We start from the raw sequence: 22,663 nt of genomic DNA, 5'->3' as shown, positions 1-22,663 counted from the left end.
GTGTGAACTGTGCGCTCTTGTGAAAAGGAGGGAGCATTAAAACTGCATTGTGCTGAGTGAGTGCTAGACATGTGGTTGCATTTCCAATCTCCCAAGTACTACGCAGGGAGGAACCATTGTTATTCTGACTGACAGATGAGGAAACAGGTCAGAGAGGGGGCAATGCTTCCCACGAGCTTGTAGGCTTAGTTTGTATCAGCTTTCAATCTAGGGCCTCCCACTGACTAGCATGGGTGCCCACATATATGGGATATCTGCCCCTTTTTTAGGGTTCTCTGAGTCCTCATGGCATTAGACTCCAATTGCCCATAACCCTCCATCCCTGGTGCCTGTAGATCACAGTGGTGGGTGCTTATCCTGCATCTGCTTGGAGAGGTGACCCAGCTGGGGTAGGGATCCTGGGGGTGGAGGTGCACAGGGCCTCCTTGCATGCCGTGGCCTCCACATGGGGGGTATTGCTGGCGGTGCACCTGAGGCAGCTTGGCTGAAGACTGAGGCCACCTGACCTGTGGTGGCGCAGTGGATAAAGCGTCGACCTGGAATGCTGAGGTTGCTGGTTTGAAACCTGGGCTTGCCCGATCAAGGCACATATAAGAAGCAACTACAAGTTAATGCTTCTGGCTCCTCTCCCCTTTCTCTCTCCCTTTCTCTCCCCCCCTCCCCCCGCTCTCTAAAAATCAATAAAATATTTTTTCAAACAAGACTACCAGGCCCATGTATACATGGGAGCGGCGGGGTTCCCCAGGAAAGCCCCTGGGCACGTGCACTAGTTAGTGGAGGTGAGCCCCTGCCTGGGCTCCATCACCAGGTCAATAGTCCACACTGGCCCATGTGGGTCACCCCCCCGTTGGATGTCTGAGAACTGTCCCCTCTAAATATAGCCCAGTGGGCTGAGCTCAGGTCTATTTTAGGCCCCGACGAGGAGGTGGCCAGGCCTTCCCCAGCTGTCAGAGAAGCCACTGCTGCCTCCATCCTCTCCTGCTACTGGGTGCTGACACTGGGCCCCCCGACTGCCCGTCCCCATCATGCCTGAGGAGACCCAAGAAGGTAGGAGATGACTGGGGGACTGGGCAAGGCCCCAGAATTAGGACCCTGGGCACCAGGGGAAGCTTGTCCCCTGTCTCCCTGACCTCACTTTCTTGTCACTCATCAGTCACCATGTCCCAAATCAAGTAATGGGACCTGCACCCTGTACATGGAGGAAGGCCTGCCATGCCTGCGATCTCTCACCTTTGGCCCTGCCTGTTTCCCTTGCTAGGGACAGCAGGGAGGGGTTGGGGGCCACGCAGGGCGGGAGGGTTAACTATACAGGTTGTGGCCAAGTGGGTGTGGGTCGGGCCGCTGCCGGGTCAGCTCAGCTCTTCCTCCAGGAAGGAAGCTGGGGTTGGGGTGGGCAGTGGTTGCAGGAAGCCTTTGGGCACATGGCCCAGGAACTGGGAGTGGACAGGTTTCTGGCTGCATCCAACTTGGGCCGAGTAGCCCCAACTGGCGAAAGGTTGAGGTCTCTGGGCTGGTCGGACTGACTGCTAGTTAAGACTGCCCTCACCTAACTTCCCTACCACGTGCAAGAAGTGCGGAGGCTCGGAGGCCAGAGCAGGGCCCCAGGAAGCTTCAGGACCAGCTGCTCCCCAGCTCCGGCCTGGCTGCGCTGCTCAACTCGCTCCACCACCCCTTCAGTATCTGAAGGGGATCAAATATATAGTGACAAAGAGGATTTGACTTTGGGCAGTGGGCACACACTGCAGCATCATAGAGATGTACACTTGAAACCTGCATATAACCAGTGTTACCCAATAAATTTATTTTTTTTGTGTGTGTGACAGAGTCAGAGAGGGACAGATAGGGACAGACAGACAGGGAGAGAGGTGAGAAACATCAGTTCTTTGTTGTGGTTCCTTAGTTGTTCATTGATTGCTTTCCCATATGTGCCTTGACTGGAGGGCTACAGCAGAGCCAGTGATCCCTTGCTCGATCCAGTGACCTTGGGTCTAAGCTGGTGAGCTTTTGCTTGAACCAGATGAGCCCGCGCTCAAGCTGGCGACCTTGGGGTCTCGAACCTGGGTCCTCCACATCCCAATCCGACACTCTATCCACTGCGTCACCGCCTGGTTAGGCCCAATAAATTAAATTAAAAAAAATTTTTTTTTCAATTATTGATTTTAGTGAGAGAGGAAAGGAGAGAGAGAGAGAGAGAGAGAGAGAGAGAGAGAGAGAGAGAGAGAAACAGGAACATTGATCTGTTCCTGTATGGGTTGACTGGCTAGTGAACCAGCTACATCTGCACTTCAGGACAATGTTCTAACCAGCCAAGCTATCTGGCCAGCATAATACATTTAATTTAAAAAATAGTTTACACTAGATGTGATTGGCCCAGCCCCTGGAGGGGTTCGGAGTGGAAAGTTACCTCCTTTTGGGGTCTTTTATTTATTTTTTTAAAGATTTTGTTTATTTTACAGAGAGAAGAGAGAGGGTGAGGAGTGAGAACTATCAAGTCATAGTTGCTCCACTTTCCTTGTTCATTGGTTGCTTGTCATATGTGACTTGACCAGGCAAGCCCAGGTTTCAATAAGAGACCTCAGCATTCCAGGTTGACACTTGATTCACTGCACCACCACAGACCAGGCTCCATTTGGGGTCTTAACATTTGGCCCTGGCTGGTTTGCTCAGTGGTAGAACATAGGCGTGTGGATGTCCTGAGTTTGATTCCTGGTCAGGGCACACAAGGAGAAACTACCATCTGCTTTTCCACCCTTCCCCCTCTCCTTTTCTCTCTCTCTTCCCCTCCCGCAGCCATGGCTCAATTGGTGCCAGCAAGTAGGCCTGGGGAGCTGAGGATGGCTTCCTAGCCTCCACCTCAGGCGCTAAAAAAAAAAATATCTCAGTTGCTGAGCAACGGAGCAACGGCCCCAGATTGGCAGAGGGTCGCCCCCTGGTGGGCATGTCAGGCTATTCCAGTCCGGGTGCATGTGGGAGTCTGTCTCTCTGCCTCCCTTCCTCTCACTAAAATAAAAAATAAAATTAAAAATGATATTTACTGTATGTTTCTCCTGGTAGCAAAGAAAATCTGAGTTCAATTTAGAAAATGAGAGAAAAGTACAGCCAAGTGCAAAAAGGGAATTTAATATGACCGCCAACACACCGCAGAGACGTAACACCAGCAGCATCTGGTTTGGTATTACTTTTGAGCGCACCAAGGGTCAGTTTCAGGCAAATCATGAAGAATGAGTTACTGTTCGGAAAGTGATGTACCCAGAGAGCCCACTCACCCTGCCCCTACCAAGAGATGTCCCTCAGTGCCCCGCACTTTGTGACCTAGCTCCCAGCTGGGCATCTGGGGGCCTTAAAGGACTACGAGTTGTTTATTTTAAAAATCATGTCAAAGAACCAAAACAAAATATAATTTTTAGAAATGACAAACACTTTGATAGATCCAAAAATAAGTGATTAAAATCCAGGAAAAGTACACAGGTCCCAGTGACTGACTGGGCAGAGGCTGTGAATCGATAGTTAGGAAGCCACACATATGAGGCCCTTCAGGCAGAGACCCAATGGGTCAAATACGTCCTTTTCTCATCTCCCAGCTTAGCAAATATATGTAGATACATGTATGATATATACATTTTTTTTCTCTTGGAGATGCCTAATGGTGGCAATATTGTACCTCTTGGGGGGGCTTTGGATAGCCATTCTGGAGGAAAATTTGAGGACAGCTTTTAAAAAAAATAGTCCCTGCTTTTTGAATCAGCAATTCCGCTTCTGGGCATCGGCCTTTATTAGCTATTGGGAAATTGGGAGAAACCTCTCTACTCAACGACGCACATCCTCTTCTAGGGGCTATTCATTTCTGAATGGAACTAGCAGCGATGTAAGTGCCCAGGTAGCCGCAGAGGGACTCCTGAAGGAAGACCTCAGAGGGCTGAGAAACAGTCTGATAACACAGGCAGGTCTGCTGTGATAACAGCAGAATACACAGCAGCACAGCCGAATCACACGGAGTAGGTTACAGAACACAAAGCCAAGGCCAGGAGGGAAAAGCACTGCCAGCCAGCACGGCGCCGCTTCTGCTGAGGCCCAGGAGATGGCCGGCCCGGCCTGATGCTAACTCTCAGGGTCTGCAGAGAAAACCGATAGCAGGAGAGGGAGGAAGGAACTTCATGCATTGTGGGTCTACTCCTCCAAGTCTGATAAACTCTTCTCTAGAAATGTGCAAGAAGAAGAATCCCTGAAAGTCCCTGAGGTGCTTGGAAGGAAACAAACGTGATCAAGTCCAGTACGCCTCCTGCTACTGTGGGTGAAATCAGGCCTGCGGGGTTCTGGGGTCATCCTGGCTCCAGAGTCAAGAATCACTCCCGAGTTGGGTTTAGGGGGTTAGGAGCCCCATGTCCCTCTGTACTGCCCCCATCTTCTCTGAGCCCATGCTGCCTCTGAGAGCCACCGAGGAAAAGGGAGAGGGTAACCCACTGGATGAATCAACCCTATGCTGCCCCAGCAGACACCCTGGCACCGAGGCTGAGCCCTGGGAACGGAGCGTCACTGGCTCCCAACCACGTGCAGGAGGTGCGACTGCACCGGGTGGAGTCCATCAGCGACCTACACAGTGGAGGTGAGGGGGGAAGGGGGCAGGAGGGGTGTATTGGGAGGAGAGGAAAGCGGGTGCACCCACTGCCCTCCTGGTGCCCCATCTGCCCTGCAGGCTCACTGCACCCCTACCTGGCCGAGGAGGCACAGCCATGGGACGAGCTGCTGGGCTTCCTGCCGCCATCGCTGTGCGCCCAACCCGGGTGCAGTCCTGCGCACAGCCACGCGGGCTTCCTGCTGCTGCTGCTCGCGCTGTTCGTGTTCACCTGCCTCGCGCTTGCCGTGCTGGCTGTCTACCTAAGTGGTATGCAGGTGCAAAAGGCCAGTGGGAAGGAACCACGGGCAAGGGAGTGGAGCGAGGAGGCCCTTCGGTACAGCTGGAGGGAGCAACTGCAGTGGCCGAGGCAGTGAAGGGCTGGGTGGGTGTTCACAGCACCCTGTGGCACGGAGCTGGATGGGTGGGGAGTCGTGGGCTGGTACATGGTCTGCTAATCCTCCCTTCTCGCCTGTCTGCAGTGCTGCAGAGTGAATCCCTACGCATGCTGGCACACACATTGCACACGCATGAGGAGACGCTACTCAGACTCCGGCTGGCCAGCCTCAGCCAGCTGCGGAGGCTCAACTCCAGCGAGGCCAGAGCACCCAGCTGAGATGCCACTTGGCCCTGGACCTGGGGGGTTGTTGGGGGAATAAAGTGGCCGTTGGCAGGTGTCTCTTCCCCCACTGCTGCTCCACACTACTTCCTTGGTGAGATTTCTGTATAAGAACCTGATTGGGCCCTCCAGCTGCCTGCCTCTCCTAGCTTCTTCCGGCCAGGCTCTACCTCCTGATGCCAAGGCCTTGCTTTGGGTGGCCCAAGGTCAGAGGAAGTGATACCAGCCTCTTGGCTCCTCCTGTGGCTATCAGCACACTGTGGTCTCCCCCAAATAGTAGGTTCAGAAGTCTAGAAATAGCTGCCCCCACCCCAGTCACGCTAATTTTGCCAAGCCTCTTTCTTTTTTTTTTTTTAGAGACAGCGAAAGAGGGGGACAGATAGGGACAGAGACAGGAAGGGAGAGAGATAGAAGCATCAATTCTTTTTTTTTTTTTTAACAGAGACAGAGAAAGAGTCAGAGAGAGGGATGGACAGGGACAGACAGGAACGGAGAGAGAAGAAAAGCATCAATCATTAGTATTTCATTGCGTACTGCGACACCTTAGTTGTTCATTGATTGCTTTCTCATATGTGCCTTGACCGTGGGCCTTCAGCAGACCGAGTAACCCCTTGCTCGAGCCAGCAACCTTGGGTCCAAGCTGGTGAGCTTTTGCTCAAACCAGATGAGCCCATGTTCAAGCTGGCGACCTCAGGGTCTCGAATCTGGGTCCTTGGCATCCCAGTCCGATGCTCTATCCACTGCACCACCACCTGGTCAGGCAGAGAAGCATCAATTCTTCATTGTGGCTTCTTAGTTGTTCATTGACTGCTTTCTCCTATGTGCCTTGACCGGGGACTCCAGCAGTGTGAGTGACCCCTTGCTCAAGCGAGCGACCTTGGGCTCAAGCCAGCGACCTTTGGGCTCAAGCTAGTGATCGTGGGGTCACGTCTATGATCCCACGTTCAAGGCAGCAACCCCACGTTCAAGCTGGTGAGTCTATGTTCAAGCCGGTGACCTCGGGGTTTCGAACCTGGGTCCTCTCCATCCCAGTCCAATACTCTATCCACTGTGCAACTGCCTGGTCAGGCTGCGAAGCCTTTCAATGGGGGTCCAGCCTCAGTTCTCAAAATACAGACCAGGCTCTGAGTAGGAGGAGGGCCATCTGGGGAGAGATTCTTGCGAGGGCAAAAGTGAGACAAAGTTGGGAAGACGGAGTTGGGCCCGAGCTCGGGGTGGAGGATGGGGAGAGGGCAGGCAGAAACGCCCAGAAGCCAGAGCCACAGAAAGCTGAGCATTGTTTAATTATTTCTAATATATTTTAAATAGCACATAAATCCATCCCAGGTAGCATCACCTCCCCACCTGTGGTTGTGACATTTGTCCAGATGCCATTCCCCCTTCCCCAAGGAAGTGGCTCCTCCCAGGGGAACAAGGCCTGAGAAAGGGGCGAGAGGAAGGGACAGCCCTTCTCCTGCCTGCCCCGCAGCCCTGAGACAGGTACACCTCTGGCCTGGCCTGAGGCAAGGCAGGAAGAGGCCACGGGCCTGAGTACAGGGCCGAGAGCCAGGACCCCACGTGACCTTTCCTCCAGCTACCCGCCCCCATGTCTGTTTTTGGTTCACTCATTAAAAAAATAAAGCGACAATTTCTGGCAGGGACCAGCTGTTGCACTGTTCTGTTAAAATACGGGACCGGGTTTGGACAGTCTCCGCTCCGGCTGGGCCTGCCTCACAGAACGTCTGCCCGCTTGTCCCGCACGCGGCTTCGGGCCTTGGTCCGTGCTTTGAAGGCAGCGGCGTTGTACAGGTGCTGGGGTGGAAGCAGAGAGCGATGTTCTCTCTGGTGAGCCGGGGAGGGGAGGCCTGGGACTTCCCCTTGGACCCTGCGGCGCTCCGGGCAGTGGGAATGGAGGGGAAAGAAAGGTGCCCGAGGGTGCAAACCTTTTCGAATCGTGACATCTTGCAGGCCTTCAGGGCAGTGGCATCCAGAACCAGCACAGGGCCCAAGCCAAAGATGTCACGGAGGAGCTCATTGTTCTAGAGGCAAAGAGGACAGTGACCTCAGGCCGGTCCGAAGCAGACCAGCTGGCTGCCCCGCCATGCCGGCCTCTGCACCTGGAGGTGGTGGTGCATGCCCGACCCCAGCACATCCTTGAAGGCGGCGTAGACTCGGCGCCGAGCCCAGCTGTCCACGTAGAGCACCTCAAGGCCGAAGCGGACTGTCTCTTCCTCACACCCGCCACCCTGCAAGGCAGAGGGGCCCTTAGGACTGGCTCGGGGACTGTGCCTGGGGACGCCCTCTGGCTGGGACACGCACTCTCACACACACCTCGACACAGTGCAGCACGGCCCGGAAGACAGAGCGCTGCCGCCGGCGCTCGGCTTTGGCGCGGTACTTGCTGCTGTCGGTGGCCAGAGTGCGCAGGGCGCTGCAGAGGGCGTCCATGTCCTCGTAAACAAAGTCCTCCTGCAGGGGGAGCGGCGGAGGTCACGTGAGCAGAAGCCCGAGCTCTGCCCACTGCACCGTGGGGTTGCCCAAACCCTTCCTTTCACTGAGGAAGTCATTTTCTTCTCTGCCTGGCCCCTTGAATCCTCCTGGGCCCCGCCCTCGGCCAGACACCCCTGCTCAGGGTCCCCAGCACAACCCCTGGCACCTATGTGTTGGGGCTATTCTACTTTACAGTAACCGAGGCTGCCCTGTTTCCTGGGGTAACCCCTGCTTCCGCCTGGGGGTGGGGGGCAGGTGGTATGGCCAGGTCCCCGCCCGCCCCTCACACCTCAAGGTCCCGGGCCAGCTCGAACAGCAGCGCGATGGTCTCCCCAGCAGCAATCCGCAGGCTCACAGTCTCGCTGGACAGGAGCAGGGACAGGCGGCGCAGCTGCCTGGGAGGGGGGCAAGCTGAGCCCTGTGTATGAGAGGGGGAAGGGGGGCTCTTCTCCCCGCCCCTCCATAGCCAGGGGCAGTCGTCCCTACCTGTCAAGGACGTGGCTGATGTGGGTGCTGGGGCAGATGGTGAGCAGCAGTGCCCAGGCTTGCAGGATGGCACAGAACAGGCCATGCAGGCTGGCAGGGGCCGTGGAGCCACCCACACCACAGGACCGGCTAAGAACACCTTCCAAGCAGGTAAGGCAACAGACCAGGTCCTGGGGGCACAGAGAAGCCGGGGAGTGGCTCAGAGGCAGAGCTCGGGCCTGCAGACTCTCCTACCTGTGCCCAGAGGCCACTTACCTGGACATCAGCGGCAGCCACGAAGCAGCCCAAGCCCAGAGCAGAAGCACACTGTTGGAAGGACAGAGCCGGGCCAGGGTCAGAGGGTTCTCAGCTGTGGGGGCTCACCCTCCAAGTAAGGGGGTCTCTCCCTTAGGGACTGGGGGAGAGAAGGGGTCAGAGCAGGGAACACTCACGTGGAGCCGGGCAGCAGGGACAGCTGTGCCGTCACTAAGCACGGAGACCAGCAAGGGCTGCAGGCTGTGAAACAGCTCCTCGCTCTTGGGCCCAGGACCCAGCTGCACGCAGAGCAGGCCTAGCACGGCTGCGGCCAGGGCCTGTTCCTCGCCCTTCCCTGCAGGGATGCTTTTCAGTCAGCCAGTGTACGGGGTCAGCACCGGGCCATCTCAGGTCCCATACAGGCCCCACAGCCAACCTTTCTTGAGGCACTTTTCCAAGGCATCGGCCAGGGTAAGGCAGCGCTCCAGCAGGAAGTCGGGGAGGAGGCGGGACGCCAGGGCCAGACGCAAGTTGTCAAGAGCACCCAGCCGAGTCTTGGCGCTGGGGTAAAAAGGGGGGGGGGCCTTGTGGGCTAGTCCTACCCGGGTCATGTCCGGCACGGGCTGAGGGACACGGGTGTAGGGGTGGGCTGGCAGTCAGGGTACCTCTTATCTGTGAGGCAGTCCACATACTCCTTCAGCTTCTCCTCAAGGTCCTCCTGCTGGCCCTGCTCATCCACGGCGTCCCCCCCTGCAAGGCCAGCTGGTCAGCCCTGCTTCTGGCCCTGGCCCACAGAGCCCTCGAGTCCCTGCCGAACCCCCAGCCCCCTCACCAAGGCTGTCCTCTGCCGCAGTGCTCAGAAGGCTGGGGCAGTCACTGGTGGTGCTGCGGGCCTCGCTGGCCGCCTCGTCCTCACTGGAACCTGAGTCGGCCTGGGTGCTGCCCCGGGCGCCTGGGGAGGGTAGAACAAGGCACTTGGCCTGCCTCCATTGATGAGTGATGGCTAGGGGGCACCTCACCCAGTCTCATGACCCCGCAAGAAAGAATGCTGCCCCTCTCAGGGATAAGAAAATCAAGGCTGAGGTGGGAGGCACAGGGACTGACGCAAAGAACTCTGAGCCCGAAAGCAGGAGAGAGAGAACGAGGTCTACCTGTCGGAGAGCGTCTGGCAGCAGTCTAGGAAACCTGGCAGGTCTGGTGAATAGGGCCTCCCGCAGACCGAGAACCAGACAGAGGCAGAAGACACTGCACAAGCCCCATATACGCCTGTGGCCCAGTCAAGCTCCCTTGGTCCATCCCAGGCCTTTAGCCCTGGGTGGATAACCACAAAGGTTCCTCCTGCCCCTGGGAACTGCAGAAAGTGGGGGCACACCCAGGCAGATCCTGGGGGAGCTCAGCTACCAGCCCTGATTATGTCCCCAAATGTCCAGGGCAAGAGTCAAGAACTTATAGAGTCAGACAGACCCGGGTTCACAGTTGCACATCTTAACAGGGGTATAAACAGAACAGGTGCCTAGCCTTCAAAGCCTCAGTTTCTCTGTAAAACAGAAATGCGCCTGACCAGGCAGTAGTGCAGGGGATAGAGTGTCAACCTGGGCTGCAGAGAACCCAGGTTCGAAACCCTGAGGTCACTGGCTTGAGTGGGGGAATCATAGACATGACCCCATATTGCTGGCTTGAGCAAGGGGTCACTGGCTCGGCTCTAGTTCCCCAGTCAAGGCACATATGAGAAAAATAATCAATGAACAACTAAGTTGCTACAACGAAGAGCTGATGCTTCTCACCCTCTCCCTGTTTGTCTCTATCTGTCCCTCTGTCTCCCTTGCTAAAAAGAAAAAAAAAAAATGCACAAGCACTTCTTTTGGGTAGGGCAAGTGAAGGCAATGACTAAATAAGCTACTAGTTATGACTCTGTGGACCAACAAGCTCACCAGGTCACCCACCAGCCCTGAGGGCAGAAGCCCAGTTCCTAGTGGATTTGGATGGATGCCCAGGGTTCAAGCATATTGTCTTCTGAGCTCCCTTGGTCCATCCGAGGCCTTTAGCCCTGGGTGGGTAACCACAAAGGTTCTTCCTGTCCCTGGGAACTGCAGAAAGTGGAGTGGCCCCTGACTGCAACAGCCCCTGCCAAGGTGTGAACACAAGGGAATGTCAGGCTTAGCAGAACTGAACACTCCTGTATGTAGGTTCTGCCTCGACCAGGGCAGCTCCCACAGCTGAGCCCTAAATGGGATCTGGTCACCAGGCTGGTCCTACTTCTCAGGAACTACATACTCCATGCGCCTGCCGGGCAAAGTTCAGCACCCACGCAGGCCTCTGCTCATCTCCTCTACCCTACGGGCCCAAACAGCCAGCTTCCTCTCATCTGCTCCACTGTACCTGGTCCCTCCAGATGCCAGTCTTTTGCACAGCTTGTTCCCTCTCCAGGGTTCTCTTTTCTTCACCCTCTCAGGACTCACCCAGAAACCCCAACCTTGCGGCTTTGTGGGTCCCTAAATCTGAGACTGACACCACTCAGTGAACTTTCCCCCCACAACCAGTCCTTCTGAAATATCACTACCCTCTTAGATTTCCTCCCACCCAAGCACCATTAGGGCGGTGGCTAGCAGGCACCCCATCCCTGCGAAGTAAACATGTGTGTTTACTACACCAGGACACTCTTCTGGTCGACTCTGATAAGTGTCTCAGGACTGCCTAAGGCTCTAGCGCCCTTATCCACCCTCTAACCAGGTCCACCAAAGCCCTAGAAGTCCTGTCGCTTCCCTGTCGCCCTCTCCTCACTTCTCCCCCAGGTCTCCCACCAACTTCCTAGTCCAGTCCGAGAAAGGATCAGGGACTGGGGAAGGGGGCAGCTTCCTACTCTGTCCTGGGGGGTTTTCCGCCACAGCAGGCAACTGGGGCGAAAGAGCAATGGGGAGGGAGGAAGAGTCCGGGAGGTGCCCATCGCGTTCGGGTCGGGAGCGCAGGCAACAGACCGGCGAGCAGCGCACTCAAGTTGGGCGCACACGTGGCCGCTGTCTTCTGGGGCACGTGCTGGCAAGCGGGGAAGTTGCCCAAGCGGCGCCAGGCTAGTTCTTGGAGGAGTTCCCGCTCAGGACCTTCAGGGGCACCGATGGGGACCCAGGCAGGGTCCCCCGTTCGCCGTTCATCAGTTGCCCCTTGCCCACACTTACCGCCTCTGCGGCGCTGGCTGCCCTTGCGGGGCGCACTGCCCTTACGGGCGCGGGGCATGCCGAGAATCGGGCACGAGGGGGCGCGGGGTCAGGGACCCGGCGGGCTGGGGCTCCAGACCAGCGAGACGCCAGCTGGTGCACTGAGCTGAGACTTGGACAGACGACGGGAGCCACACGCCGCCGGTACCACCATCTTCGCTAGGCGCCCCGCCCTGCCAAACCGGTCGAAGCGCCCCGCCCAGCTAGACAGGTTGCTGGGAAGGCGAGTTCCGGACCATTCCGTTCAGACCCACAGCCACGCGGCCGAAACTACTATTCCCAGGGGGCTGTGGGCGCAGGTTACCACAGGCCAGTTGGGCGCAGAGCACCTCGGGAACTGTAGTCTATTCCCGTGACCCTTAAGCCCACGACACTAGCTGAACTGTGCACCTACAATGCTGTCTTCCATTTCCCCCGCCCCACCACATGCACACAGGCACAGTCGTTAAGTCTGAAGCCGAGCTGCCCATCACGCAGGACCTGCATATCTGTGCACTTTCAGCAGGACCCTTGAGATTGGATGAGCATGGGGCTTGGGCTAACATGGTGAACCACCACACCTCAGAGAGTGAAATAAAATGACTTTATGATGAAAGCAAAGTACAGACAAGTTTAGCACATACAGGCCTTTGCCAAGATCTTGAGGCTCACCTGCCCTTGGACAGGTCTCCTGCGACCTCACCATGGGCCCAGTGATGTGTCAGAGCCCTGGGATGGCAACCTAACCATCTGAAATCCTGTCTCTTCCTGGGACTGCTTCCTTCCTAGGAGGGATCAGGTGATCTCAGAGGACCTCTGGTTTTAAAATAGTGTAAAATTTTCTGGCTCCTTCCACTTTCCAGGGATCCCATGGGAAGCAGTGTGTGTGTACAGGAGGACTGGCAAGAGTAGGACAGAATCCTCAAGGATTCTGGGAAAAGGTAGCAGGGACAAGACGGTTGCTCAGGCGAATTCTGGCTTTATGCTGTTTCTTCAGGCTCAGCTTCAGTCCTGGGCTCCTGGCAGGTGGGGCCTGCCCAGCCCCAGTAACAGTGGCAGTGGAAGGACTCCCAAACTCCATGGCTGCCATCTGTCTGCAGGTGTAGAAAGGCTTCCAGCTCTCCTGGGTCCTCCCAGGCACAGCGCCCATGGCCATGGCACCACTGGTGACTGCAGGCTATGGCTGCCCTGGTCACATTAATCACATAGGGGCCCAGGGTGTTCACAAGGTAGTCATGAAGATGCCAGCACTTCTCCTGAGGAAAGGGGAGGGATGTATCAGTGCACCTGCTCCACGGCCCTGACACGGTCTCTCCCCCACCAGGGGCCGTGTGGCAGTGTGGAGGGGGCAGTGATCACCTCAGAGCTGGAGATGCTCAGGTCCCCCCAGAGCACCACGCCGGCTGCCCCCAGAGCTGCACTCACACCAATGGTCTGCACAAGGTCATCCTGGAGGCAAAGAGCTAGTAAGCCAGGGCTGAGCTGGCTTGATCCATCTGGGCCTACCTCCAACTTCCAAAAAATTTCCCAGTTCATGATCTGATTTCACCTCCAGTGTAGGGCCCCTTGGCACCAAGTCTCTGAGTGGCTTCTCTGGCCCTCCACTCAGAGAATGTCTCCCTTCAGATCAGGGCACTAAAGGCTTGACTTCCGCAAGATCTTCCAAGGCAGAGCCATACCATTCAGATGCTCCAGGACAGGACCATCCCCCACAGTTCCTAGGACAGGGCCCTGCCTCCCTGCTAGACACCAGCTTTCACTCACCTGGGACAGGAATTTCCCAGAGCTCTGGTGTGTGAGGCGGGAATAGGGCAGGACAGGCAGGGGGTGTGGGTGCCCAGCACGGGCCACACGGAAGGCTTCCTCCAGGCGGTAGCGAACAAATGCCTGGTGGTGAGTGGACGGCAGCCTGGGTGGGAGGTAGATGCTGGGGAAGAGGGCGCTGGAGGCAGCCCAGAGCCAATGCAGTTGGGTGTTGCGGGCAAGGGTGGCTGCATGGCAGCGACCTGTGTAATTGGAAGCCATGCTGTGCCAGCCATTGCCACAGGCTGGGAAGCGATAGAAGCCCCAGAGCCCATGGGGCTGCAGGGCCCGGCCCAGCCACAGCGTGCCCTCCATCAGTGCCCGGGCTGCTTGTTCAAAGCCAGTACGGGCCTTGTGGAGCTGCTCCTCGGGGTCCAGGTGGGGGAACAGCCACTGTGCCCAAGCCCAGGAGGCCGCCTGGTAGGCTCGGCGGCAGCCCCAGTTCCCAGCCCAGAGTGGACACCATTCCTCCCAGTCCAGCACTGCCAGGCCAGCAAAGCCAGGTCCCAGGCTGCGGTGGATCTGATAAGCAGCCCGTGCCAGGTGGCGGTCAAGGAGCACAGCTTGAGGGATGCCCCCATTGTGAGCTGTTCCCCTGGGTCCAAAGTAAGGATAGAGGCCAAACTGGTTCTTGTAGAAGATGGTGATGTTCTGGCCATGGAAACGCTGACCAGGGTTGGCAGTGATGCCCAGGGCTTCTAGTGGCAGGTGCACTCCAAAGCGGGTCCTACAGTGTGCTGAGGGCACATTCCACAGCACAGAGAAGGGGCGCTCGGGGGCCTGCAGTAGGGGCTGGCCACGCCCCAGACACAGGGCCACCGCCAGCAGGAGGGCTGCGGCTAGCTGCATGGCTATGCCCCAGGAATGGAAACCTGCAGGAGAGAAGGTGTGAGCTTAGAGTCCAAGGCTCTACCATCCACACAGCAGAGGAAGCTGGGAAAACCTCCCTAGCCCCTCCCCGCAAGGGGGAGGACAGACGAGGAAAAGTATGGCCCCCAACAGGCCTCCTAGGCCTCCCAGAGCGGCCACACCCTAAGCCGCCTCCCCTCCCATGTTTTCCACCTTTGATACCTCCCCACCCACAGCGCTCACAAGTCTCCTTCTTTCCTCTGCCCATCTTCTTTCTTGCCCCCCAAACACTCAGCCCCCACCTTGCCTACTCGACACTCAGGTCTCTGCTGTGACTTCACCTCCCCGGGGAGGGCTCCTGGGCCTCCAGGTGGAGTGAGGGCACCTGGGCTCTCACCGTCCCAGCACGGATTCTTCCACTGTGTGCCCTCTGTCTCCCTGGGTCAAGAACTTATCTGTCTGTCTAGTTCCCAGTCTGTGCCCCGGTCAGGGCCTGACACACAGGTGGTCAGTGAATGCGAAAGGGAACAGACACCTTTTCTCCTGGGCCTGGCAGAGCGGGAGGGGAAAAGGGCAGGTATCCTTCCACAGATAGACCCAAGTGGATCTGGGGGCGCCTGCAGGGATAGGGAACCAAAGATGAGGCTGGGAGGTGAGGATGGAGCGTGGGCGTCAACAAATAGTCAAAAATATGAAAAGAAAACCCCCATAAAAAACATAAACTGTCATAGCCATACCCAACAGAAGGCTTTATTCAGCCACCCTGCCAGCTCCGAGCCACAGCCAGGGAGCCATCTACTGGCCTCACTGGCACTCAGGAAAACTGCCCATACTCAGTTGCCCCCAGGGGCCAGAGGCTGAGGTCCAGTCAGTGAGGTGGGGCAGGGACTGTCCTAGAGAGTCCACTCCTCATAGAGCCTTCTCCATCCAAAATATGGGGCATCCTCTCAGGTCATGGTATCGTGTCTGCATCAGGCCTTGTGGAGGGGGCCCTGCTGGAGGTGGGGGCGAAGTGGGCGAGGGCTCAGGCAGCGGAGGGGGTGGTGGCAATGACGGCCCTTTGGGGGCTCTTGGGGAAACTTGGGCAGTCAGGCTGGGGGCCTTGCAGGGAGGCCGGGGGGAAGGGGCCCTGGAGAAGGCACTGAGCAGAGTGGCAGGCAGCTGTCGGCTGGTAAAGGCCAGGCCCTGCACGGGCTCACCCAGCTGGTAGCCCAAGTGGGCATAGAAGTGCAGCTGGTCATGGGTGGTGAGGTGAAGCCGGCGGAAGCCCCGGGCCTTAGCAAAGACTTCGATACCTTCCATGAGGCAGCGGCCAAAGCCACGGCCCCTCAGGGCCCTGGCCACCACCACAGTCTCCACTAGGAGGCTCTGAGGCCTGTCTAACACCCGCGACAGACGGGCATGTCCCACCACAATGGAGGCTTTCCCAGGTGTTGGGTGGGGGCTCAGCAGCACCAGGCAGAGAGGGAAGTTGTCTGATGACTGGCCCAGGGAGTGCAGGCGGGAGGCGCGGCTGCGGGGCCACTGCTCATTGATGAGGTCGGCACAGGCATCCAGGAGCTCAGGTCGGCAGTGCACAGGCTCCAGAGTCAGCCCAGCCCGGCTGGGGGCTGGGGTCTCCTCCCGCTGGTGTGCAGGATCCAAGGTCAGCTCAGCTGAGCCAAGACTGAGGGTCATCTCAGGATGGCATGCAGAAGCCGGGGTCAGCTCAGCGAGCCTGGGGCTCAGGGTCAGCTCCGGCTGGTGGGCAGGCTTCTTGGCCAGGTTGGATCTCAGGGTCAGCTCTGGCTAGCAGGCAGGAACCAGAGTCAGCTCAGCTGGGCTGGTCATCAGGATCAGCTCCATCCAGTGGGTGAGGTCTAGGGTGCGTAGGGGTCAAGTGTGGCTAGGCCAAAACCCAGAGGCAATTCTGGTCTACACGTAAGATTCAGGCTCAACTGAGTCAGGCTTGGAGCCAGGGTCATTTGCTGCTGGGTTGTAGGTGGCTCAGGGCCAGACTGGGGGTTAATGCCAACAACGTCTTTAGGAAGTGGCATCTCCTCAGACCACAAAGGTACTCCTCCTCCTGTGGATAACAGTCGTGCTGGGCTGTGTCAGGAGGGAAGACGGGGTTGGGGCAGAGGATTGACAAAGTGCTAGGGGCTAGGTGAGCTGCACCTCCGCCCAATACTTACGAGACCGCACCGGTAAAGTAGAGGAGACCCACACCTGGGGGACCTGACTCAGGCAGACAGTAGGGGGTGGGTTCAGGGTGTCCTGCCCCATAGTAGACAGAGGCCGAGGGCTAAAGGCTGGGATAGAACCCCAAGTCCTGGCACTAGCCTGCCCTGGCTACAATTTTGTCCCCAGGACAGTGGATCCAGCCCTACACGATCAGACAAAGCATGCAAACTGGACATAGTGACCCTCTGCTTAAACCCACCGAAGGCTCCAGTCAGAGGTAACACAGCTATCCCTAGGAGTGCCTTGGCTCCTCCCTTCCCTAAGTTCCAGGTCACCCTTTTTAACCACTTGGGCCATTCCCACCACTTAACTGATCCTGGGGCACCACTCACAGGCTGCTTCCCCCTCCATGGACGGTCTGGTCTTCCTTGAGACACACAGCCCATGGCCCCCTCCCTGATACTGTCCAGCTTAGGACAGTTTTTTTTGTTTGTTGTTGTTTTTAGTGTTATAATAACACAAACATTATCTTAATAGTTTGGGAGTATAGAAATCTGACATGAGTCTCACTGAGCTAAACTCACGGTTTTGAAGGGCTGGTTCCTTCTGGAGGCCCTAGGGAAAAATCCATTTCCTTGCCTTTTCTCAGCTTCTGGAGGTAACCTGTTTTCTTTGGCTTGTGGTCCCCTCTCCATCTTAAAAGCTAGCAAGGGCATCATTTCAACCTCTGCTTTGTGGTCGCATCTCCTCATCTTTCAGAACACTTTGTGAACCCAACTGTCCCCTCAGATGGGGCCCCAACAATACTAGCAAGGGGCCTGGCTCCAGTCACACAGCAATGTGGTTCCTGCAAGCCTGGTGGCCTGAGTTTCGCAGCCACCCTAGATAAGGACCGCAGCTTCCTTCCTACATCCACAGGGGGTCCAACGGCCACTAGGTTGGGGGCCCACCAGCCCTTCTGCACCTAAACTCCACTGTTTTCCCATCTAGACCCAAGGCCTGTGGGCAGGAGGGTCTATGCTGGGGGAATTTCTGGCGGTAGAGGTTGGGGGAGGCGCTGGGCCGCACCACTCTACTCACATTCTCACTGGAAGGGACCCCCTGGCTCCTCTCCCTCACCTCCCCCCAGAAAGGCCCTCTGAGCTTGAGACCAATTTCGCACTGGTCAGTAACAGGCAGCCCCTTCCCCTCACGCCACATTCCGCTCAGAAGGATATAAGTCCCCCACTTGCAACCAGCTACCTCCGCAGCAGCCGCACCTCTTGACCAGGAGGGAGGAAGCTGCAGGATCTGCCTCTAGGCCAGCAACCCCAAGTTTCCCCGCGAGTTTAACCCCTTCAGTACCGACCCATCCCACTGTGGGCGGGGTTCCTGGGTTCTCAGAGACAGCACAGTCCCTCCTGTGCCCCGGTTTCCCCCTCCCCCCCAGTGGGCCATAAGCCGTGGAGTTCTGGGGGTTGGGGGACTCGGGAGCTTGCCGCTGGGTGGGTGTGGCTCGGCATGCTCTGGGAGGGAACCAAAGACACTGGGAAAGCGTGCGGGGCGGCACAGCCACTTGATTTCCCGCGCGGAACGGAGAGAAAAACGGGGGACAATGAGGACAAACACACCGCGCGTGGGGACGGGGCGGTACTAACATGTTGAAGCCGGATTCCAGGATGCTGAGCGTCCAGGCTTCGCACAGATCCGGATCTGTCTCTGGGTCGGACTCCTCCGTCCGTCTGCGCTGTCCCCTAGCGGTTCGGCGGACGCAGTGCAGACGACGCGGCCCGTGCCCACCACTAACTAGGTCCTGAGTTTCCCTGGGCGGCCAGGCCCCGCCTCCCGGCCCGGGAGTCATAACACGGAACCGACACAGGCTCCGCCTCCGCGCTGGCTCCGCCCCTGCCCAGCCCGCTGCGCGTCTTCGCTCAGACTCAACACCTGCCTGTCTCCCGTTGGCTCCGCCTCTCCTGGGCCCTCGCTTGAACTCAACACCCGCCTGTCTCCCGTTGGCTCCGCCTCTCCTGGGCCCTCCCCATACAGTCCCAGTGTCTGGTTCCACGCGTCACCGCGTAGGTTCCGCCTCAGTTTAGCTCCACCGAACCCCCTGCTGGCGCCCAACGTGCCACGACCTGGGCCGGGCGCAGGCCCTTCCTTCCTCCAGCTGGTTCCGTTTCCGCCTCGCCCTGGGCTCGGGCGGGTCTCGCGCCCCACGCCTCTTGGTCTCGCCTCCCGCCGGCCTCCGCCCGGGTCAAGCGTGGAAACCGCCAGGTGGAGTTTCCTCCTGCAGTTTGGGCCCCACCCTGGGAAGCAGCCGCCCTCGGACAGACGTCAGATCTGAAAGGCGCTTTTCCTGTGTCCTCTGGCTCTCGGAGCCTGCACGTTTTGGGGGCTCAGTAAACAAGCTCTTCAAAGTAAAAATCATGTCTATTTTATTTGCAGGGCTGGTGCCTCTGCGCGGATTAGGCTACATACAGGGCTGGATACCAACAACACAGTAGGAGCCAAAGTTCTACCTGGACAGGCAGACAGCCTGGGTTCGAATCTCAGCTTCTCCATTTTTTTTGGGCTGTGCAACCTTTGGCAAAGTGCTTTCCCTTCCTATAAGTCGCCCAGTGTCCTCATAACTCCGCGTTAGGGCTGAACGATGAGCCTACTGAAAATGCTTAGCAGAGGACTTGTGAAGTGTAGGTGCTCGGTATGTCAGTTCTTGTGATTGCTGCAATTTAAAGACTGGCTCAGTGTGTCTGGAGGTGATGCTTATGACTCTGCTGGATGGGTGCTGGAGACTGACTCCTTGTGCAACTCTCACCATCTGGAAAATGTGTGCATATGCAGGTCTGTGCTCATGATGGTGGCTGAGTGTATTCCTGTGACCATGACTTGTGTAACTGTGCCTATACTCGAGAAAGCCTTGGCCAGGCCCAGAGTGCATTAGGTGATGCTCAATGTGTCTATCCTGGTGTGTGGCCAATCACCATGTGCCCTGCTGCTCACACCATTCTCCCTTCCAGCCAGGGTAGCAGTGACATTGGAACTCCACCGCCATCCATTCCCGATCCTCAAGTGAGAGGGCACCTCGTAGGGTCAGGGGCCCACCACCAGGTGTGAGCTCAATGGAGAAACTGGTGGGGTTAAGGGTGAGGAGGGCCTCGGGGTGGCTGGGGCGCCGGGCACAGCGGCCATGGCCTGAGCACAGGGCTTGACTGCACAGACGAGCTCCACTGGTTACGTTCAGGATGAAGGGTCCCAGTGTGGTGTCCACATACTCCTTGATGGCCTGGCATGATTCCTGGGTAGGAGGGGGAGTGTCAGGGACACCATAGCCACGCATGGGCCCACCTAGAGCACTGAAGCCCTCACCGGCTGGCCAGCCAGGACTGCAGGGGCAGAAAGGTTGGGCCAGGTTCTCCTCAGCCCATCTCTGTCCCAACCCTGGGCCTGAGCTCACCTTGGTTTTCGTGTTCTCCCAGCTCACCCAGAGGACCACTCCTGCTGCTCCCTGGGCCGCACTCTCTCCCACGCTGTGCTCCAGCTCATCCTGGGGAACGGGGACAGCACAGTTCTGTGGGTTCTCCCTCCCCACAGCAGATTGCTGTAACACCATTGGATGAGACCACATTCATAATCCCCACCTGGGGTAGCTCTGGCCCTGGTGACCAGAGGCCGGCCTGTCCCCACTCGAACCTGTATGTTACACGCAGGCGGGAAATGCATCCTGATGGATGCTGAATCGTCTGTGCCTAGCACAGACCTTGGCACACAACAGGTGTTCAAAGAACATAAGAATGAATGAATGAAAGTGCCACAAGGTTATGTGACATCAGTTGCTGGACCTAATGCCTTACAAGGTAGGCTACAAGGTGGGCAGGGTCGCAGAAGGAAACTCACCAGGGGCAGAAAGCGGTTCGTCATGTCATAGAAGATCTGGACATAGGGCAGCACCGGTAGACTGGGGTCCCCAGCACCCACAGCCACACGAAACGCCTCTCCCACTCGGTGCCGCACAAACATCTGCGCCTTCCCTGTGCCCTCCAGCACTGCGGGGATGTAGATACTGGGGTAGAGGGCACGGCTCTGGCCCCACAACCACCCCAGCTGGTCATTCTGTGCACGGATTCCCAGTGGGCACTCGCCTGTGTAGTTGGGGCTGAGAAAGTCATAGTTATAGCAGTTAGGGAAGCCATAGAAGCCCCAGAGGCCACGAGGTCGCAGTGCCTGCCCCAGCTTGAGAGTGCCTACCATCCAGGCCTGGGCAGCCCTCTGGAACTGGTCCTGGGCTGCTGCCTCCACCCAAGGAGCTGGCCAGTCAGGGTGCTGTCCCTGTACCAGTTCCCGTGAGCGCTGCCGATAAATGTCCTTGGTGTCCCAGTTGAAGGCCCAGCGTGGGCGCCAGGCCTCCCAGTCAATGACTGCCAGCCCCGAAAAGTCAGACGCAGGCATGGCAGCCAGGATGTCCTGGAATGTGCGGGCTAGGTGAGCATCCAGGCTCGCATTCTGGGGCAGGCCACCGAACACAGGCTCCCCAGTAGACGTATAGTAGGGGTAGGTGCCCAGCTGGGAGCTGTAGAAAATGGTCATGTCAGGGCCGAGGAAGGTCTGCCCGGGGTTGGCCACCACATCAAAGACACTGACATCCACGTCCACGCCGTGCCTCTCCAGGCACCACTGGGTGTTTGCATTCCAGACGGTGGTGAAGGGCTGGTTGGGTACCACAGCGCCCCTGGAGCCTAGGGCCACGCCGAGCAAGGTCAGGAAGAGGGCGCAGATGGGAAGCAGGTGTACTGCCACGGCACAGGGCAGGGCTAGGGAAACCTGGCCAGGGGAGGCAGAGCTGAGAGCGGGTCTTGAACTCTCTGACCCCTGCTTGGGGCAGGCAGGCCAAGCCCCTTGCTCATTAATCCACCCCTGCTCTGACTTCAAGTAAACACTGACTGGCAGGGCTGAGGGAGGTCAGAGGGCAAAGGAGAGGCTAGGAGGGGAGCGCCGCCACTGGAGGGCACAGCTGAGTTGCTTCTTGCATAGTCCTGTCTCCCACAGGTCTTGCTCTGGCCACGGCTCACCCACTCCAATTTCCAAGGGCTGCAGAAGCCACGACATTTGTTTTGAGGAGAGTGGCAGAGAGCCAGACCCTGGGCTCCCAGGCTGCCCTGACTGATGGGGCAGGGATGGGGGCTTTCCTGTCTCTTCCCCCAGGAATCCCTGCCAGCCACTGGAGGAGGGGATGCCCAGTGACCAGGGACAGGCCAGGCCAGCCCTGCTGAACACCCGCCAATCTGCCCACTTATCCCTGCTGACCTCAGGGCCGAAGAGCCTCATCCTCCAAACTTCCTGACCCAGGGGTGAGGGCCTAGGCAGGGCTCAGCAAGATTCTTTGTTCCTCAACTCTGGCCCCAGCTGCATCAGACTCCTGGAGGAAGACGCTGCTGCTGGGAAATCTGAAATTTCCATGGGTATCACCCCACCCAGTCTGGGGGAGGGCTGAGGGGTGGGCCCTGGGCGGGAGGGCTGAGTCAGACATCGGAGCCACCTCGCTATCCTTAGCAGAGTGCCCTTGGTAGGGGGTGTGGCCTGGGCCGGAAGTGGCTCCTCCCACCCTGTCAGCACTAGAGCGGGGCTTGGCGGCTTGATTTGGGCTGGGGGTGGGAGGTGGAGGCAGTGCTTGGGGACTGTCTGGGTGGCGGGCCCAGCTGGGCAGACCTTTTTGTGGTACTGGAGTCTGGGTGCCCTGGGACACATACCCAGGGAATGTACTTGCACCACATAGCTAGGACATTTGGGAACCCTGGGCACTTTTGCCTTTGTAGGTGGGCCCCTTCCTCAAAAAAGTGTTTTAACATATATTTCATAACGATGTTGGTATAAAGACAAAGTCCAGACTAAATCCATTATATATTCATTATTCATATGTTTTCTTCTATTAAAAAAATTAAAATTAGCCTGACTGGTAGTGAGTGACGCAATGGATAGAGCATTGACCTGGGACGCTGAGGACCCAGGTTGGAAACCTCGAGGTTGCCAGCTTGAGTGTGGGATCATAGAGATTATCCCATGATCACTGGCTTGAGTCCAAAGTCGCTGGCTTGAACAAGGGGTCACTGGTTTGGCTAGAGCCTCCCCCTTCCCCCAGTCAAGGCTCGTATGAGAAGCAGTCAATGAATAACTAAAGTGATGCAACTATGAGTTGATGCTTCTCAATCTCTCTCCCTTCCTGTCTGTCTGTCTGTCTGTCTCTCTTGCTAAAAAATAAATAAA

At 57.5% G+C, this 22,663-nt stretch overlaps 4 protein-coding genes across 11 annotated transcripts; 1 reads left to right on the top strand and 3 right to left on the bottom strand.

The window, feature by feature from the left end:
- Positions 1-935: 935 nt before the first annotated feature.
- Positions 936-5,656, top strand: LSMEM2 (leucine rich single-pass membrane protein 2). Of its 3 annotated transcripts, none has more exons than XM_066350825.1 (4): positions 936-1,047; positions 4,490-4,603; positions 4,694-4,882; positions 5,095-5,656. In XM_066350825.1, the coding sequence occupies exons 1-4, from the start codon at positions 1,026-1,028 to the stop codon at positions 5,226-5,228; spliced, it is 459 nt and encodes a 152-aa protein (XP_066206922.1). In that variant the 5' UTR covers positions 936-1,025; the 3' UTR covers positions 5,229-5,656. The 3 variants fall into 3 exon arrangements, with proteins under 3 accessions (XP_066206922.1, XP_066206921.1, XP_066206923.1); XM_066350824.1 differs by having other exon boundaries at positions 4,201-4,603; positions 5,095-5,655; XM_066350826.1 differs by having other exon boundaries at positions 4,493-4,603; positions 5,095-5,654.
- An 853-nt stretch (positions 5,657-6,509) lies between these two features.
- Positions 6,510-11,804, bottom strand: IFRD2 (interferon related developmental regulator 2). 2 transcript variants are annotated; one of them, XM_066350822.1, is made up of 12 exons: positions 11,594-11,804; positions 9,253-9,372; positions 9,086-9,170; positions 8,857-8,981; positions 8,618-8,775; positions 8,442-8,492; positions 8,187-8,356; positions 7,990-8,095; positions 7,542-7,679; positions 7,328-7,456; positions 7,154-7,249; positions 6,510-7,022 (listed from the first exon to the last, which is right to left on the bottom strand). In XM_066350822.1, exons 1-12 carry the CDS (start codon positions 11,649-11,651, stop codon positions 6,942-6,944), a joined length of 1,317 nt encoding a protein of 438 aa, XP_066206919.1. In that variant the 5' UTR covers positions 11,652-11,804; the 3' UTR covers positions 6,510-6,941. The 2 variants fall into 2 exon arrangements, with proteins under 2 accessions (XP_066206919.1, XP_066206920.1); XM_066350823.1 differs by having other exon boundaries at positions 7,353-7,456.
- A 394-nt stretch (positions 11,805-12,198) lies between these two features.
- LOC136381798 (hyaluronidase-3-like) lies at positions 12,199-18,387 on the bottom strand. Its single transcript, XM_066350322.1, is given in 6 exon segments — positions 12,199-12,623; positions 12,625-12,867; positions 12,971-13,060; positions 13,376-14,286; positions 15,559-16,122; positions 18,064-18,387. Coding segments are annotated over 5 exon segments (1,716 nt in total). The 5' UTR covers positions 15,941-16,122; positions 18,064-18,387; the 3' UTR covers positions 12,199-12,533.
- Positions 18,388-18,823: 436 nt separating this feature from the next.
- Positions 18,824-21,909, bottom strand: LOC136381799 (hyaluronidase-1). Of its 5 annotated transcripts, none has more exons than XM_066350323.1 (4): positions 21,707-21,909; positions 20,300-21,223; positions 19,860-19,949; positions 18,824-19,700 (listed from the first exon to the last, which is right to left on the bottom strand). In XM_066350323.1, exons 1-4 carry the CDS (start codon positions 21,725-21,727, stop codon positions 19,383-19,385), a joined length of 1,353 nt encoding a protein of 450 aa, XP_066206420.1. In that variant the 5' UTR covers positions 21,728-21,909; the 3' UTR covers positions 18,824-19,382. The 5 variants fall into 5 exon arrangements, with proteins under 5 accessions (XP_066206420.1, XP_066206421.1, XP_066206424.1 ...); XM_066350324.1 differs by having other exon boundaries at positions 20,300-20,972; positions 21,707-21,904; XM_066350327.1 differs by having other exon boundaries at positions 20,300-20,448; positions 21,707-21,899.
- Between the last annotated feature and the right edge of the window lie 754 nt (positions 21,910-22,663).

This window comes from Saccopteryx leptura, chromosome 10 (assembly GCF_036850995.1).
Source record: "Saccopteryx leptura isolate mSacLep1 chromosome 10, mSacLep1_pri_phased_curated, whole genome shotgun sequence".
Classification (NCBI taxonomy): Eukaryota; Metazoa; Chordata; class Mammalia; order Chiroptera; family Emballonuridae; genus Saccopteryx; species Saccopteryx leptura.
This window is presented reverse-complemented; position numbering and strand designations above follow the sequence as displayed.